This window comes from Pavona decussata, unplaced genomic scaffold (genome assembly GCF_977016875.1).
Source record: "Pavona decussata unplaced genomic scaffold, jaPavDecu1.1 SCAFFOLD_244, whole genome shotgun sequence".
Taxonomy (NCBI): Eukaryota; Metazoa; Cnidaria; class Anthozoa; order Scleractinia; family Agariciidae; genus Pavona; species Pavona decussata.
Genome location: NW_028145649.1, coordinates 1,161,505 through 1,179,962, shown reverse-complemented (window position 1 = coordinate 1,179,962; position 18,458 = coordinate 1,161,505). Strand labels below are relative to the sequence as shown.

At 39.9% G+C, this 18,458-nt stretch overlaps 2 protein-coding genes and 1 non-coding gene across 3 annotated transcripts; 1 reads left to right on the top strand and 2 right to left on the bottom strand.

Moving 5' to 3' along the window:
- Window positions 1-1,939: 1,939 nt before the first annotated feature.
- Trnaa-agc (transfer RNA alanine (anticodon AGC)) lies at window positions 1,940-2,012 on the bottom strand. The gene has a single exon. It is a non-coding gene; the product is annotated as a tRNA-Ala (tRNA).
- Window positions 2,013-8,001: 5,989 nt separating this feature from the next.
- On the top strand, window positions 8,002-10,365 carry LOC146457319 (galanin receptor type 1-like). Its single transcript, XM_085092068.1, has one exon. The coding sequence runs from the start codon at window positions 8,643-8,645 to the stop codon at window positions 9,918-9,920; it is 1,278 nt and encodes a 425-aa protein (XP_084948194.1). The 5' UTR covers window positions 8,002-8,642; the 3' UTR covers window positions 9,921-10,365.
- A 5,523-nt stretch (window positions 10,366-15,888) lies between these two features.
- LOC146457318 (galanin receptor type 1-like) lies at window positions 15,889-18,098 on the bottom strand. Its single transcript, XM_085092064.1, has one exon. The coding sequence runs from the start codon at window positions 17,606-17,608 to the stop codon at window positions 16,142-16,144; it is 1,467 nt and encodes a 488-aa protein (XP_084948190.1). The 5' UTR covers window positions 17,609-18,098; the 3' UTR covers window positions 15,889-16,141.
- Window positions 18,099-18,458: the final 360 nt, after the last annotated feature.

Below are 18,458 nucleotides of genomic sequence, written 5' to 3'. Positions count from 1 at the left end.
CCAAGTCGGTGAGCGAAGAGCAAATGCTACACGTAACAAGCTTGGAGATGCATGCCAACGTACTGGTGAAAAAAAAAATGAATGGTGGGAGACATTGCAAATAGGAAACTTTTGGATGCAGGGGCCCACACGACGCACAAATAAACTGTTCTGTATGCGTTTCGTTGTCGGATCTCTTGTAGTAGAAATGCACGTGCCAGACATCACGTTACGTGTAAATAGACCAAACGTATAACAGGGCTGACACTACGGCAATATTTCAACTAGTACTACTAGTCTTCTTCAGAGCCAGAGTTATAATGAGTTACAATCATTGTAACTTTGGCCCTGAAGAAGACTAGTTGTACTACTTGAAATATTTGCACAAATAAATAAGCACTTTGCCGTAGTGTCAGCCCGGCTATCATTTTGGTTTGTTTCAAGTAGGCAACAGTCAGCTAGCTTGACACTATTGCCAGCGCAAGGGTCGTGAGCACCACTGAGCTCCAACACATAGCATCTACCGCGAAGATCATGGAAACAAAACACACCCTGGTGTGAAACAGTCACCACCGAATCACACCTAAAGGCTACGTGATTCTTCCCATACGATGCAATTAACAATTATTCTCACCTCTGCGAAATCGCGCGGAAAATCGCTTGATACTTAGACGGACGAGGCTGTAGGCCGAGTTGGCTAAAATCAGTCAGCGCAGAGCACTAATTGGGGACACTTTCCAAATCAAATTGGAATTTAGAAGTGTTGGTGTTTGAGGTTAGGGGACAACCGGAGTACCCGGAGAAAAACCTCTCGGAGCAAAGACGTGAACCAACAACGAACTCAACCCACATATGACGCCGGGGAGTCCGGGAATCTAACCCGGGCCACATTGGTGGGGGCCCAGTGCCCTCACTACTGCACCATCCCAGCTCCCCAAAATCTCACCCGAAGGCTGCGTGTTTCTTCCCATATTATCCTGCAAAATCGCGCGGAAAATCGTTTGATACTTAGTCAGACGAGGCCGTAGGCCGTGTTGGCTAAAATCGGGTGATATTCCGCAAGATTGAACAGGATAATTGTTTTCTTATTCAACGCATTGATAACAAAGCATAGGTTTTATAGCAGAAAAGCTGGAGCTGAACTTGCATCAAAATTGAGTACTCGTGTAGTGCGCCAATCACTCTGGCAAACATTTTCACAAAGTTATACCCTCAAAAGCTGAAACCAAGCAGTATTTTGAAGTTGCGAAGGATTTGTAGTGTCCGATAGGCCGAGCTAAATAGACTGGAAAAGCTTTTCAACGATTTCTCGGGTGAGTGTTTCTTTGTTTACTGCGCAAGCAATCTCACCATCTTTCCTCGTTGTATCTAGTGCCTTGTTGCTTGCAAGAAGTCAGGATCTGTTATGATACTTAACGGGTTTTTTCAGCCAGCTTTTATGCTTCTGAGAGTAAATGCTTTGTACTCCCTCTGTCTGTTTGTCTATCAGAGAGTTAAATTTCTCGAGGTACTTTGCGAGCTCGGTTTTCTCAGGTGGTTTTCTGTTTAATCGTTGCGAGAACCATTCTAAGAAAATACTGTTTGTAATTTTCCAGCCTTTGCTAAAATACGGGACAATACAAAAGTCTAGCGGAAAAACCTTTTTCTGAACCATAGGCGTACGGGCCGGGGAATTGTAGCCCCTCGCCCCCCTCCCCCCCCCCCCCCCCCAAAAAAAAAAAAAAATTTCGGCAATTCAGATTTTTTGGGCAGCAAGACAAATTTGGGCAAAGCCAGTTTTTAAAGAAGTTTCCATTTTCTATTTTAACCTGAACTCAAAGTGGTAAAGCCAGTTAAATTCATACGAGACAGTTGTTGCCTAGCACTTGATGAGTTTCTGGTTATTAAATAGAAGAAAGATCCTCGCCGTTAGTACGCAACTTAAGAAGTTGCGAAAAGAAATAAAGCCTGAAAAAAATTCAAGCTTGAACGGGAATCGAACCCATGACCTCTGCGATGCTGGTGCAGTGCTCTACCAACTGAGCTATCAAGCCAGCTGGGAGCTGCCCATATTGTGAGTTCGTATTATACCCGTGAAGGCTGAATAAATGAATGTAAATATATGAAACATATATTTTGAACTGCGGATGAAAGATCGAATAGAAGAAAGATCCTCGCAGTTAGTACGCAATTTAAGCAGTTGCGAAGAAGCTGCGATCTTCTATTTGATCTTTCATCCGCGCCAAGGCACCCAGGCAAACGCCATCGCGCCGCCTTCAAGGATTCAAGCCCTTGTAGGTGAACACGCGCAAAGACAACAGCAGCTGACACCGGAATCGCACCACCGTATTAACACTTACTATGCGTCCATCGACAAGGTGCTGTCCGAGCTTGAGCTCAGGTTTAGCGGAGATGACCAGGAAACTGACTGTCACAGTGAAACACCTGATAAAGAAAGCTTCTCCCGCGTTGCTAAATTTTACAAAATCGACGGCGAGATTCTGGAAGGCAAACAGAAAATGTACACGAGTTTCGTCGTGCGCACAGATTAGGCTACATGACTGTTTCAGAAATCAGCAATGCCCGAGAATGATCTATTTGATATGGTTCCAGGGTTTGCGAATGTGGTACAAATCCTTGCAGTGTTACCTGCTACATCGTGTTCTGCAGAACGATCATTCAGTGCGTTGCGCAGATTGAAAACTTACCTCCACAGCACCATGAGGCAACAACGTGTCAGTAACATCGCACTTATTAACATTGAAAGGGCATAAGCCAACTCTGTAGTCAACAATCACATGGATCGTATCATTGATATCTTCGGCCGTCGAAATGGCAGAGACAACTATTTTTAACGTGTTTTATGAACTCATATGATAGATTCTGTAAGAATATTTTCACTTCGTATGTGGGCCTATGTTAGTGCATCGTATGACCCTCGTTTCTTTCGACTGTTTTTGTAAATATTTGAACAACTTCCGAAAATGTTTTTGGTCAAATGGTTCACCCCCTCCCTTCCCCTGGCAAAAAATTGCCCTTACGCCTATGCTCTGAACTATAATCTGTCTGTCCATAAACAAAAAGGTAACCAACCATTACAAATCCTTTCTTTGTGTTTTGTGATACAGCGCTTGCGAGGTCGTTACTTTTTTAAAGCGCTCTACCCTTTTTCTTTCCTGTCCACGAAATTACGTAATTACAAATCGGCTGTGTTCGTTTGCTGTCATTTTGTTGACTAAACCTGAACTGCCTTCCCTTGCTGTTTTCAAAATCGTGAAAATGGCCAAAAATCAAGCCATGAATTCACCCCTTTTGCTCTCAAATTCGTGAAAATAGCCAAAAATCAGTCTCCTTTCTGGTCTAAAATCCATGAGAATAGTTCAAAATCGATCAAAAAGTTCATTGCTTTATGGTCTCTTATTAGTAAATAAAGCCAAAAATCAAGCAACAAGCATTTCTGGTGTGAAATTCTAGAAAATACCCCAAAATCGAGATATAAGTGCATGATTCCTTTCGGGTATCAAACTCGTGAAAATAGCAAAAACTCAAGCAACTAGTTCACTCTTTTTGGACTGTAATTCGCGAAAACAGGCAAAAATTGGGAAATAGGTCAACTTTTTTCTAGTCCTCAAATTCGTCAAAATAGCTAAAAAATCGGTCAAAAAGTTCATACCTTTTTTGCTCTCAAATTCGTGAAAAAAGCCATGCAGAAATCGGGAAATAACTAATAATCGAGAAATAAGTTCATTTCCCTTGTGGTTTTGTTTCGTGAAAATAGGCAAATCTCTCGAGAGATAAGTTCGCTCCTGTCTGGTCTCAAATTGATCAAAATAGCCAAACATCATGCAAAAGTTTCATTTTGTTGTGCTCTCAAACTCGTGCAAATGGGCAAAAATCGGGCAATAAATTACTTTTTCTCTTCTCAAATTCTTTAAAATAGCTAAAAATCAGCAAAGAAAAGTCCATTCCTTTGTGATCTTAAGTTGTCCCTAAGTTGATGAAAATAGCGAAAAATCGTGCAATAAGTTTACTCCTGTTAGGTCTCAAATTCGTGAAAAAAAAAATAATAAAACGATCAGTTCATTTTTTTTTTCTGGACTAAAATCCATGAAAATGCCAAAAATTGAGAAACAAGTTCATTCCTTTCTGCTCTCAATTTCGTCAAAATAATCAAAAATCGAGAAACAACTTCATTTTGTTTTCTGGTTTAACTTTCCTGACAATGGCGAAAAGAAACAAAAGGCTATAAATCACACCTTTCCGGTCTCAAATTCGAGAAAATAGCTAAAAGGCAGCCATCAGTTCAATCCTTACTGGTCATAGCAAAGTACCCATAGATAGAAAAATTCCTTTTCCTTCCTGGTCTCAAATTAGCGAAGCTAGCCAAAGTTTGAGAGTTAAGTTGATAACTTTCTGGTTTCAGGTTCGTTAAAATAGTCAAAAGTTGAAGAGAGGAGATAAGTTAATTCCTTCTGCTCAAAAATTCGTGAAAATAGACAAAAATCGAGCAATAAGGAAATTCCTTTCTTGGCTCAATTCCTTTCTTGATTAAAATTCGTGAAAATGAAGTCATAAATTCACTCCTTGTTGGCCTCAAATTCGTGAAAATAGCCTAAAAGAGAGCAATAAGTTCATTGCTTTCTTGTCTCTAATTCGTAAAATAGCCAAAACTCGGACAAAAAGTTCACTCCGGTGTGGTGTCAAATCCGTGAAAATGGCCAAAATTTTAGCAATAAGTTCATTCCTTTCCGGTCTTTAATTCGTGAAAATAGCCAAAAATCGAGCAATAAGTTTATTCCTTTATGGTCTGAAATTCGCGGAAAAAGTTAAAAAATCGAGCGATAACTTCATTGCCTTATGGTCTCAAATTTGTGAAAAGGAAATACATCTTCTGGAAACACTGACATTTGTTGCGAGGAAACAAAAGTTGTTTCGAAACTTTTAAGAAACATTTAATATCCAAAACATTTTGAAAAGCAGTGTTCGGATTTAAATTGAGTATGGCTTCGCGTCGCATCGTAACTTATCGTCCTGTTCTGTGTTGTGTTGTGTTGTCTTGTCTTTACTTGTCATCTGTTGTATTGTATTGTATTGTTGTTTTGTGTTGTGTTGTCTTGTGTTGTCTAGTGTTGTGTTGTGTTGTGTTGTGTTGTGTTGTCTTGTCTTGTCTTGTCTTGTCTTGTATTGTTGTCTTGTCTTGTCTTGTCTTGTATTGTCTTGTATTGTATTGTTGTCTAGTGTTGTGTTGTGTTGTGTTGTGTTGTGTTGTGTTGTCTTGTCTTGTCTTGTCTTGTCTTGTGTTGTCTTGTATTGTTGTCTTGTCTTGTCTTGTCTTGTATTGTCTTGTATTGTATTGTTGTCTTGTCTTGTCTTGTCTTGTATTGTCTTGTATTGTATTGTTGTCTAGTGCTGTGTTGTGTTGTGTTGTGTTGTGTTGTCTTGTCTTGTCTTGTCTTGTCTTGTCTTGTCTTGTATTGTTGTCTTGTCTTGTCTTGTCTTGTATTGTATTGTTGTCTAGTGTTGTGTTGTGTTGTGTTGTGTTGTCTTGTCTTGTCTTGTCTTGTCTTGTGTTGTCTTGTATTGTTGTCTTGTCTTGTCTTGTCTTGTATTGTCTTGTATTGTTGTCTTGTCTTGTCTTGTCTTGTATTGTCTTGTATTGTATTGTTGTCTAGTGTTGTGTTGTGTTGTGTTGTGTTGTGTTGTCTTGTCTTGTCTTGTATTGTATTGTCTTGTATTGTTGTTGTGTGTTGTGTTGTGTTGTATTGTATTGTCTTGTATTGTTGTTGTGTGTTGTGTTGTGTTGTCTTGTGTTGTCTTGTGTTGTCTTGTATTGTTGTTTTGCTTGTCTTGTCTTGTCTTGTCTTGTATTGTCTTGTATTGTATTGTTGTTGTGTGTTGTGTTGTCTTGTGTTGTCTTGTGTTGTCTTGTGTTTGGTTTTGTTGAAGGGTGATTGGATAGTATTCCAATTACTTGAATTGAATTGTATTCCGTATTGAATTGTAGTGTATTATGGAAAACAATGAGTTCTGTGAATAACAACAGAGAAGGGTTCATTCTGTATACTGTGCGTTAGGTTTACTGATTCCGCCCAAACCATCCGGGTGGTGTCGCACTTATATAGGCAAATAACAATAGCTTGATGGCAAACCAATCAGAAGCGAGTAGCGTCATCACGTATTAACCAACAGAAACAGAAGGAATAGAATAATTAATGTAAAGAACTTTACATAATTAAAATGGATTAACATAAGTGACTTAACACACAGAAATAGAATGTAGACAGACCAGTAATTATGTCGTAAATATTCGCGTTTGGTAAACTCTGCCACTAGATAAGAAGAAAGATTCGCGTAAGATATTTCTGATGTAATGAGCTATTGGAAGACAAGTATTCAATCCTCCGGAAAATCGACCCGAAACAACTTTTGCTTCAGTCTTCGTAAGTTGGTTTCTTAGCGAATTCGGTTCGCCGGTGTGTTGACGTAATTGCAAATCAGCTGTGTTCGTTTGCTGTAAAGTCATTTTCTTGACTAAACCTGAACTGCCTACCAGCTTGAAGCTTAAAGGATCATATAGTAACGATTTCTGTAGCGGTATAACCTTTAATGCCACTAGCTTGGGCGCGACAATTTCTGGACTCAAATTCTTCGCAATAGACCAGAACCGAGCAATAAGTGCACTCATTTCTGGTCTCAAATTCGTGAAAATTGCCAAAAATTGAGTGATAAGTTCACCCCTTTCTTGAAAAAAGTTCACTCCTTGCTGATGTAAATTGCGTGAAAATTGCCAAAGGTCGAGAAAATAGTTGATTCGTTTCTGCTCTCAATTTCGTGAAAATAGGCAAAAAATCGGACAATAACTTCACTCCTTTTTTTGAAACAAATTCGTTAAAATAACTTGTTCATAGTTCTATAGACATAGTTCTATTCTTTGTGGTCTCAAAATCGTGAAAATATCCCAAAAATGGAGAGGTAAGTTCATTCCTCTCTGGTCTCAAATTCGTAAAAATAGCCAAAATTCGATAAATAACTTTACTCCTCCCTGGTCTAAAACCCTTGAAAATGGTCAAAAATCGAGAAACAAGTTCATTCCCCCCTGCTCTAGTTCGTGCAAATAGAAACAATAAAACCGAGCAATAAGTTCACTCCTTTCTGCCCTCAAATTCGTGAAGATGCAATCACTTCTCGTTTTCTTTTCTCAGAGGTGGCTACTTCGAGCTTTTTTAAATAACTTTCCCTTGCAAGACGGTATTTATTCTACAAGCGCTTGTTGGATATGAGATGATAGATAGCCAACCAGGCGCGCAGCACCGAGTTGGGTATAATCATCTCATATCCAACAAGCGCTAGTAGAACAATTGTTTTTATTAAAAACAATCAAGAAGTATTGGCTAGATGTTGTTGATTTCGCTTTGCAAGAACAGCGCAATTTAATGGTCGCTATTTCTTGGGCATGGCTCATATATCATTTCCGCTAATTGCGCTAAGCGAATCAAATCCAATCCCTGGAATCGCATCATGCAAAGATCCAGTTTTCAATAAATACAAATATCTCCACGATGTACGATAAAAATTAACCTAAGCACCCGTTATGTTGAGAACTAAATATTTTAAATTGTTATAAAATTTTACTAGGAAATGACAGATTAACCACGATTTAACTGGCTATTTTCACTTATTTTTTTATCTTTTGTTTGTTTGTTTATCTTATAGTTTTTTAATCGGAACAGAAACTTGACGATAAGGTTGTTGTTTTATGAACGTTTTGCGATCGAAATCCGGTCTTTACTGGGGAGAGGGTCTGATTTGCCACAGTGTGAGGTACGTTTTGACAGACTTAAATACCGTGGTAAGCATTAACCGACTAATCAGCTCCCAATTTAATTTGTACCACATATTTCAGCAGATCGTTAGTTTCGATTTTCTGTCGGCTATGTTGCAGAAAGGAACCATCTTTAATATTTTGACAGGCCGGCGTATCAAACTCACAGCAGCTATATATATTCAGTTGTCTACCTCTGTCAGATTTTGTGGAAATTACATATAGGGAAAGGAAAATCATTGCAGCAGTTTTGCACACTTTAGTTAATCGCCGGCTAATCTTGGCCAGCAATTAACTGTATGTCATGTGGACTTTAGCAAACTCAATACACACATACCGTTTGTATTTTCGAGAAGATAACAACTTGTTGTGTAGCAAGATAAAGTTACTGCAAAGAAGAAACCGAACACTATTTTGTTCAGGCGAATTCATTCCAAGAGTGAACAACTTTGTGCTATTGGTCCAGTAGCTTTCTCGTGCAAGCAATCTCGGTGTTTTTTTCCCGCTGAAAAGATCAGAACAACAGACAAGGTAAAATAGCTGGCTTTAGTTGGAGATTGAAGATTTTGACAGAACACTCAGCATCTCAATATTCTGACTCGTCACCTGAGAGCAAGGAGTTCTATCGAGCCTGAAATTTGGATGTCTCGATAACGGATTGAAACACAGCAGTTGGGAACTCGGGAATTTCAAGAACTCTTTTCATGAAGATCTCGGATAGGGTTCAATTCAAAATACTGTACATTTGAGATTCTCAAGATTCTTGACATTAAAAAAGCTTACGATTTGCGTCATCACTTGAGATCAAGAGCAAGAGACTGGCAGCCCTTCTTAATTTGGATGTGCAGCCTTTAAAGTATTGATGATAATGGACGTCAAAGCAGTAACGCAGTTCTTCTTGAACTATTCTCAAACTGGGCAAGATATTAGTACAATTGAGGAGAGCACGAACGCTTCTTCACAAGCCACATTCGGACCAGAAATGGAACAGTTCACGGTCTTTCGAATCATGAAGATCGTGTTTTACGGCATCATTTTGTTGGGCAGTTCTCTCGGAAATAGTCTTGTTATCTACATCATCGCAAGCAACGCGCGTATGCGAACACCATCGAACATTTTAATTCTAAACCTTGCTGTGTGCGATTTCATCACACCTGTACTAAGCATCCCATTCGACTTTGCACTCGAGGAGTACAACTATGTGTGGTTGTATGGTGCAGCAACGTGTAAAATTATTTGGCCTTTAACGACGATGACGTCTACATCAGCTGCATTGACCCTGGCGGCGATTTCACTGGATCGTTATCGGGTGATAATGCATCCTTTTAAGTCTCGACTTACAGTAGCCAAAATCAAACGCATTATTATGACGATTTATGCGTTTTCTTTCCTTATGGCGACGCCATATTCTTACATGCTGTCCATAGAGGGTCAGAAGTGCCGCGAGAAGTGGCCGAATAAGTCGTATAAAAGATATTATACGTTGGCGCTTTTCATGGTCCGATATTTTCTTCCTCTATCATTCATGATTGTGATGTACACTTTGGCGCTAAAGAATCTGTACACTTCGTCGGACAAGGCGAGCGGAGGGAAAACACAGGAAGAGAAGGCCTCCATTAATAACAGCAAAACGGTCAGCGCAGCAGCATCACCAGACACTGGAAGATTAAGAAAAGTCTCATCCACTCTCCGTTTGGTGCGTAGGTTATCGTCTACTATGCGGAGAGGAACAAACGAAACGAACAAGCGAGCAACTAAAATGTTTATCGCAATAGTTGTTGTATTCACTATATGCATGTTTCCGAATCAAGCATTATGGATCTGGGCGGACTTCTCCGGTGCGATTAAAACAGATGCCTTTTTAAAAGCTGTTATTATTTGCTGGCTTTTCACGTACTCTAATAGCGTGTGTAATCCGGTAATTTATGCGCTTTTCAGCCGGCATTTCAGAAGGGGTTTCGGACGAGTATTGAAACAAGTGTTGTGCATCCGCAGCGAGCGAAAGAGTGGTTTGAACTCCAGTTTAGTTGCTACACTCGCCTCGGAATTGAAAAGCGTGGCCACAGCTGACATGAAACAAAGACGGACGAAGACTGCTGTAGTGACACGACCAACAATGATTTATGTTTCAAGTTTGTGAAATTACTACTGGAAACGTAAAAAAAATCGTGTAAACTCTCGTTCAGTACGTTAAGGTTAGGCACCAGGATTTTACCAAGGACTCAACTTGTCAAATCACTTTGTACAGCACAACGAACAACACCACAGGAAGGTACTGAATTTTTTTAAATAGCTGTCACTTTAATGGTCACACATTAGCACTTTAATTTATGTATCGATAGATGCAAAGGTTACATTTACCTACAGTTAGAGCAGTTTTTAATTAAGTGCCGAAAGCAATTCGCGTTTGCTTTGTTTTGCTTTAATGTGCTCTGTGATTGGTTGGCAAAGTACGCTGCATAATCTTAACCAATGGGAAGACAAACCAAAACCAATCGTGTCTTGGTCGCACGCGTTTTCCCGCGCTTGACGTCGGTTACGTGTATTTGCTTGGAATTCTGATTCGTCAGTTATTGCTGTTTACGTCTGTTTGATTTTACAACACTCGATTAAAAACCGCTTTATAACAAATTAGTAAATAGGTAGGACAATTCCTATGGCTGAAAGATTGTCCGAAAAATGAACATTTGACTGAAGGGCGAAGTTCGAGGGCAAATTTGAAATTATTAGGACGAGGGCATTATTATCCGATATACCAGCAAGCCGGAAAGGGATTTATTTATTTTACTGTCTCCGATTAATTCCTGAAACGTGCGAGCTTTACTGTAAAAAAGAGAAAACAGCTAGTGATGGCCACGGCGTGATAGTAGCTAAATCAATGCAAGCTAACTGGATTTTATTAAACTGTGATTGGATTAGAATAACCAATAGGGCGTCTGTTATAATCAAATCGGACCGCTGTTATCATCTCATAACAGCCGTCCGATGTTGTACCACGTGATGAGTGTCCAACGAGAACGCGAGAAAATTAATCGGTAGGTTATAAACAATCCTACTCATTAACCCTTTAGTACCAACCTTGACTACAATATGCTACTTCGATGAGTCGTAGTTTTCGTGTTAGTAGTACAGTCAAACCAGTATATAACGGTCACCCTTGGGAAATGGCCAGGTGACCGTTATATACAGGGTGGCCGCTGTACACAGGTTTCCTTACTCCCCCAGAAGTCAATAAATAGCATTTTTATGTGCAAATTATCACTCATGTTATGTTTTAAGGACAATAACGAGTAACAGCAATGCAATAACCAGGATAAAAAAAGGCCCATAAAATATCCATGGTGTACTTTTGGGAGGCGCAGTAAAAGTCTGCTGGAAGCTAATGAACAAGCTTTTTTATGTGGAAAATCACTCAATTCCCATTTATTGACAACAATTTTAAACGCAAACCCAATAAGTACGACAAAATGCCCATAAAATGTCCGTGGTGTACTTTAAGGGACGTGCACTGTATACTTTCATCTAATTCTTCTTGTAGGAAAAGCTTTTAACGTAACAATATGGATTTCAAGAAAAAAAAATCGGCTGTTAAAGTTTTATGATATTTCGGAGCTCGAAGCTTGATTTCATGTAGTATGCTATTGACTTTACTCAGTGTGAAAGAAAGTTCTTCATGTCTATAGTACTGAGCAAAGTCTTTCAGCTTCTTCGCAAGCCCGACTGTCTACTGCCTGTGCTACTGTCTTATTCATAAAGGTCAAGCTCTGTGGCATCGCTGTCTCTCTTTCGCTTCTCAGGAGGGCTAGCTGCAATTTCGTCATCTTCGACATCAAAGAGCTCGTTCCGGACCGCCTCCCTCCAGTTGGGTTTTTAGTCATCGATTTATCCCTGGCATTATTCGTTAATCGTAACCCAGTTTCGTGACCGTTATATACAAGTAGAAGATAATAAAATTGTGGATTCAGGGAGTCAAAGGGTGACCGCATCCGTTATATACAGGTGACCGCTATAGGCAGGTCAACTTAGCCGTAAATATAAGGGACGATTTTTGGGAAGTTGTTCAGTAACCGTTATACACAGGGTGACCGCTATATACAGGGCCGTTATATACAGGTTTGATTGTATTAGCTACGTAGTAGTTTGTTTAATTTTGTAGCGTCTTTTTTAAACTATTTTTAAGAATTTTCAATAACTATTGTTGTCTTCTCTCGGGGCATACTTAATTTGGAGCCCAGCTCTGTCGTGCACCCCTCTATTTTTGTCTTTGATACTTGTCTTTCGTCGTTTTGTTCTATAAAATATTTCAGAATAGCTGAAGCATTGTAAAGAAATAAATATCTAATTTATCCATATAATGTTAATCTTGATCAAACATACAGGGCCGGCCCGGTTGTTCGAAAGCTGATTAACGCTAATCCACAATTAAAAGTTAACCGAAGTTTTCATCTCGCTCTTTAAAAATATCTTTGAAGGCTTATTATTTTAAACTAAGAACAGAAGAAAAGTCTAAGTTAAAACCGAATGACAAAAAACTTTTAAAAAATTATTTAATGACTACTAATTAAGCTGGAATAAATAATCTCACTAATCCTCGATAAGTCTTGATCTGTGAACAAATTCTCTTCACAACTGTCATGAAAAAATAAGAAGGATAACAAGGAGATTATCACAGTTGATATTGGGGTTTAAAGGGTTAACTCTGAGCCCATACTGTCACCTTCAAAGAGTCGACAAAAGTCGGCAAAATTAAGACCTTCTATGAGCCCGGTCGACCGGGCTGGCTCGTTTTCTGAGATCTCGCCTCACCACTCTCTTCTTTACAAAGTTACCGAGATCTCGGTAACCGAGCTGGAAATTTTTCCCATAAGAACACTCCAGCCCGGAAAACGGGACTGTCCGGGACGAAACATTTTCAACTGCCCATGGCCCTAAGGGCCTCTTCATATGATCCCGGTCGTCCGGGCTGGCTCGGTTTCCGAGATCTCGCCTCGCCACTCTCTTCTTTACAAAAAAATTTCGGTGTTTTCATATGAGAAGGCGGCCTGGCCCGGTTACCGAGATCTCGGTTTTTGCGACCGAGATCTCGGTAACCGAGCTGGAAAATTTTCCCATATGAACACTCCAGCCCGGATACCGGGACTGTAGACTGTACGGGACGAAACATTTTCAACTGCGCATGGCTTGTAAGGTCGCTGACAAGTCGAAACGCAGTACGTTCCACGGGTATTTTGCAGTCCTTTTGGACATTTTTCATCTCGGTAACCGGGATTAAATTTCCCATATGAACAGAAGACAAAATTCGTCCCGGGCCAGCCGGTTACCGGGCTCGTATGAAGAGGCCCTTAGTATGGCTGAAGGGTAGTTCCCCACGAGCAACTTTTCCTTGGCCGGTCTTTTGACAATATTGACTTGTTCGTGTGTAAAGGAAGAACTCTAGACTGTTCACAGTCCCCTATTTTTCCATGGGATTTTTGAGACTCGTACGCTTCGATCGAACTGCCACCAGCTTGGTTTTTTAAAGGCGCGGGAAACCTGGGAAGGGTGTCTAAACTACTGTGGGAACTCCTAGTCAGGGTACGTTGTGTTGAATACAATAAAATCTGCAATTCCACAGCGACAAACCAATGAGTGGTGCCGGATCACTTGTAGACCTGGATCAGCAAATTATCTCAAATACAAAATATTAACGGCAGACTGATCCCAACGGCAGAGGTGACGAGCTTGATAGAACAAACAACTAGAATAACTGAAATATATTTGTTTTTTAAAAAAGACAAATTTTTGCCCGATATTTCGGTTTGCAATACAAACCTTCCTCGGGGGCTGAACGAAAAAGAAAAGACTCTGCCGTTAATATTTTGTACGTTGTGTTGGTAGGAGCTAAGGGCATCTTTCTCTCTCTCCCACTTCAGCCACCCTCGGTAGTTTAGACACTCTCCCCAGGTTGCGACCCCATTTACAAACAAACATGGCGGCAGTTCGATCAAAGTTGCAGGAGTCTCGAAAATCGCACTGATAGGGGACTGTGAACAGTCTAGGAGGACTCCTGTTTCAAAAACTTGCTCAAAAATCACAACCACAGTTTCGAACAAGGAGACTCAACGAGAAACTTGAAAAACATCGTCACACATACAAAAGGAATATTAAGCTTGAGAAAAGCAGGCTTGTCATGCAAGGTACCCTGCCGAGAAAATCTTGCTTGTGGACACGTGCATGTGCACGTGTTGGCAAGATGAACAAATAAAAGAAAAACGGCTGCATAGGTGATTTAAAACTTTCGATGTTGTATCCATGTTGTATCCACGTCATTCACAGGTGAACACCTGTGAAATCAATCACAACACAAGTACTATTTTTGAAGAAGCTAATCATGAGATTAAAAACAGGCCGCGGTTTACTTTCTGGCAACCACAACTTGGTGAATACTCAGTGTAGATTTCACTGTACTCCAGATGTACCTTTATCTACCAAAACGGTCTCTAGTCATGTTATAAAAACATTCAATTTCTCACATGAAAGCAGAATATCTTGCTACTTATCTTCTACTTTAAAGTTAGCTTGTGAGCTCGTGGTTCAGCTAAATCGCGTGATAGCTGAAGACGGAGCAGAGTAATGGAGAGCGAATATTCCGTAGAATTTCTTAAAGTTCAATGACTACTTGTTTCAGTGCTCAGTTTAAGAAGCGTGGGAAAGTGATTCGTAGGACTGTTATGTTTCTTTGTTGTTCTGTTTTGCCTGTTACAGGAAAAGGTTGGACTAATCTTTGTCTATCAGGGAAACCACTCCACAATACGTAATCTTTCGTTTTAATCCGGGAATGTTACAATAACTTGACAATGTTTTTTATCTTTGCCGGCTGTATGAACTGAACGTCTAGCCGTTCAGGGCCGGGCTGTTCGGAAGCCGATTAAGCTAATCCTGGATTAACGTGAGCTTTGATTCAAGTTTAATTACTAATCAATAAAGATTCTTCCAAAAGATTTTTGCCCCTCAGTTTTGACTAAGACTTTTCTTTACCTTTAGCTTGAAATTAGGCTTAAAAACCACATTTAAAGAGCGAGCTGGAAACCTCGGTTAACTTTTAATCGGGGATTAGCGTTAATCGGCTTTTGAACAACCGGGCCCAGGCGTTTTAGTCGTTAACATCTCTCAGTTGTAGGCGAGTCTTGATTTCGAACACAAAATTGAAGTTGAAAGATCTGCCGGAAGCTACTAATACTAGCAAATAATAATGACAAAAGCCGCAATGAATGTATTGTTTATGATCCGGTTGGAAAAATAACTTTTAAACAGAAAAAAGAAACATTCTGGTGACGTTTTCTCTTGGATGAGTAAGCAGTTTTTTGTTTTTTGCATTACTGATCAGCTAAAAGTAGATGGTTCTTTTTAAGAAGTATGATTAACCGCAGTGATTCTTTGCTATACCCTATATCAGGGCGAGTGAGACGGGTGAATAAACACTCCGCAATCTATTTCTCTTCTCACATCTCCTCAGCGCAGCGTGAAAAAAACCCGGCCGTAAATAAAGAAAACGATGAAGTCTTCCAAAACATATGTTTCTCAGTTGGCAAAACTGGGAAACATTTGCCGGTCTTCAAAGTAATAAATGTCGCCCGGACTCAAGGAATTGATAAACTGGACCAGTCAAAGCTGAATTCGAGTTATCATGCCCAGTTAGTTTCGGGAAAGTCTTGACAATTTATCCATCCCGAAACTTATTTTATTTGTACAATGTAAAGAGATTTGCTGACTGATTTCCAAACGTAAATCTTTATAATTTTATAGAACACATTGCCAAAGATTTTACTAACATACTAGCGTAAAGCCCTGGCCAAACGGCGCATGATAGTCGATGATAGTTGATAATAGTTAAAACTCGCTCACTCGTTTGACCAGCAACCATCGTGCACTCTATCATCGACTATCGTCATTTATCATTTACTTCGAGTGTGTTCAGATTCAGATGATAGTTTTTCCTGTTTAACCACGCGCATGGTTGTTGATAATAGTGGATGATAGTTTTCCGACCATCATCAACTATCATCGACTATCATGCGCCGTTTGACCAGGGCTTAAAGAAAACGTGTATTAATCACCACAACAATATATCATATAGTCTAATAGAATGATTGTTTTATTACAGCTAACTTAATTAAGAATAAAGCATTATTCGCTTACATAGAAAGAAAATACTAGCGACTTTGTTAAAGCGGCACTGCTAAGCTTGGCTCATCGGATCAAAAAAATAGCCACATTCCTCAGTTCATATTTATAACCTTATAAGGGCGTGTATAAAGTCGCGTATGACCAAATGATGGCGCATAACTAAGTAGTACCAGTTTCAACAAAACTTAACCTTCCTTAACAGTCAGTTTCGGGTGAACTATTGAGAGCATCTTTATAATGTGTAGGCGAAAAAAACCCTGGCATAATGACAGCTACTTCGCCAGTGATTACTGTTAAATTGTCGTACTTTACTTTGCCCTTTGGCATCAGGGAGCTCTTCAATCTGCTCGTTATCGTCTGGTCGAAATCATAATCGCCAAAGGATTGTTCTAAAGACGAGGACCTCAAGTGCTCATTACCTTGTAAGTCCTGCGGGTGTGTTTGCTGTTGGCCGGCTTGAGTAGTTACGAGCAAGCTACAACGTTGTGTTCCAAGTGATTCACCACCTGATAAACATTCGGACGCAGTTTTATTGCAACTCTCCAATCGTTTCACCTCTCCGTTTACTCTATTCACCTCCGACGGCGTTTTAAAGCAGGTAATCACACTCTTAAAAATTTTCTTAAATCCTTTGTTGAAGTCATTACTGAAAATGCTAAAAACAATGGGATTAACCACACTGTTTGTGTAGGTAAACAGCCAGCAGATGATCGAAATGTTGGCAAAATCCGGGTCGTTTAACCCAGCACCAAAGTCTGCCCACAACCACACAACTTGATTTGGGAACATAAAAATCGCGAACACAACCACAATTATAATGAACATCTGCATTGCTTTTGCATTGGGTGTATTCCAAACGTCTATTTTCGCCCTTACATCTTTGATTTTCTTCATAACGGATTGTCTTCTGGAAACCGGCTTGCGCTGTGGCTTTTTCTCGGAGTCTTTGCTGCCTTGACTCTGTACTGAAAGCTTGTTAGAGTTGATCGAATTAACGCGCATTCTCGCTGAGGTGTTGTAAAGCGCGCGAACTGCAAGTCCGTAGACAACCGTCATAAATATTAGCGGCAGTCCATACTGTACGATGAACAAAAATAGTGTGTAAGCTTGCCTGTATTGGAACTCCGGCCAGTCTTCTTCACAAGAGCCGTCTTTGATGCCGAGAGCATACACGTACGGGCTCACAGCTACCAGAGAAAAAACGTGGACGAAGAGAATTAAGAAGCTGATTTGTTTCATCGACAACCGTGTCTTAAATGGGTGCATGATTAGCCGGTAACGATCCAATGAGATAACGGCAAGCGTCAGAGACGAGGCACAAGTAAAGTATGTCTGCGCAGGCCATAATAGCTTGCACATGACTCCGCCATAAAGCCACACATAGTTGTTTTCTTCCACAATGAAGTCAAAAACTATACTGATTACCGGTGTGATCAGATCGCAGACTGCCAGGTTGAGGATCAGGTAGTTTGAAGCTGTACGCATCTTTCTGGTGCTGGTGATAATACGCGCGACCATGCTGTTGCCGAAAGTGCTGGCAGATAGAATTAGGAAGTAGAAAAGTATCTTTGTGATTCTGAAGCCCACCATTTCATCTGATTCAACTTGTTCTAGAGATGAACTTCCATTATCGAATTCAGTAGAATTTTCGTTTCTCTCCATAGTTATGTATCGTGCACTTGACTGTTCCTTTGCTGAAATGTAATCGGCTCAGCGAGGCGGCGTGGTGTTTATTAGTTCGTAGAAGTTTGTTATATAAAGGCGGAGTCTCATTTGACTGACGATTTCAAGAACCAGAGCCGAATAATGCACTTTACAGGAAATAATATCTTTTAAACCTTTCTCTGCCTAATCAAATCTCCGATATGAATGCGTGGAGCTGATGGATGCTATAATTGGATATACCTACCTTGCTTGATGAGTCTAGACCACATAATGGTCTATTACTTTTACAATTACTAAGCGCGGCGGGAATTCCATTTACCCTGAACTCAGCAGGAAACCTGTTTTGACCACCTCTTCCACTGCGCCATATATCAAGATTTGCTGAACGGAACTATTTTCCGTTTCTGACAAAAAACATTTGCTGTTTCCCACGCAAGGAGTCATGTTACAGGGTGAAAACACACTTCTTGTAGTGACACGATGGTAACCTTTGCTTGCATTAATCGCTTTTTGAATTAAAAAGCAAAGCAAACAGATTAGTTCAATATCAATTTTCAAAACTGAACAATATCAATTAAGGGAAATGGCAATATAACTGCGAGTCTCACGCAATGTTACCTATATGTATCAACTTCAAACATTTTTCGGATGATTAAATACACGCAGTCTTCGGATTTTCCTAGTTAAGAAACATTTCTTTAAACGTATTGGACCAATATTTCAATATCTTATGCTCGATTTCTAAGATGATTTCACAGCTATCAATTAACAACATTCTGAAAATATTTTTAGTTTTTTTTTTTTAGTTTTTTTTTTTTGCTGATGAAAAGATTTTAAAAATTACCGG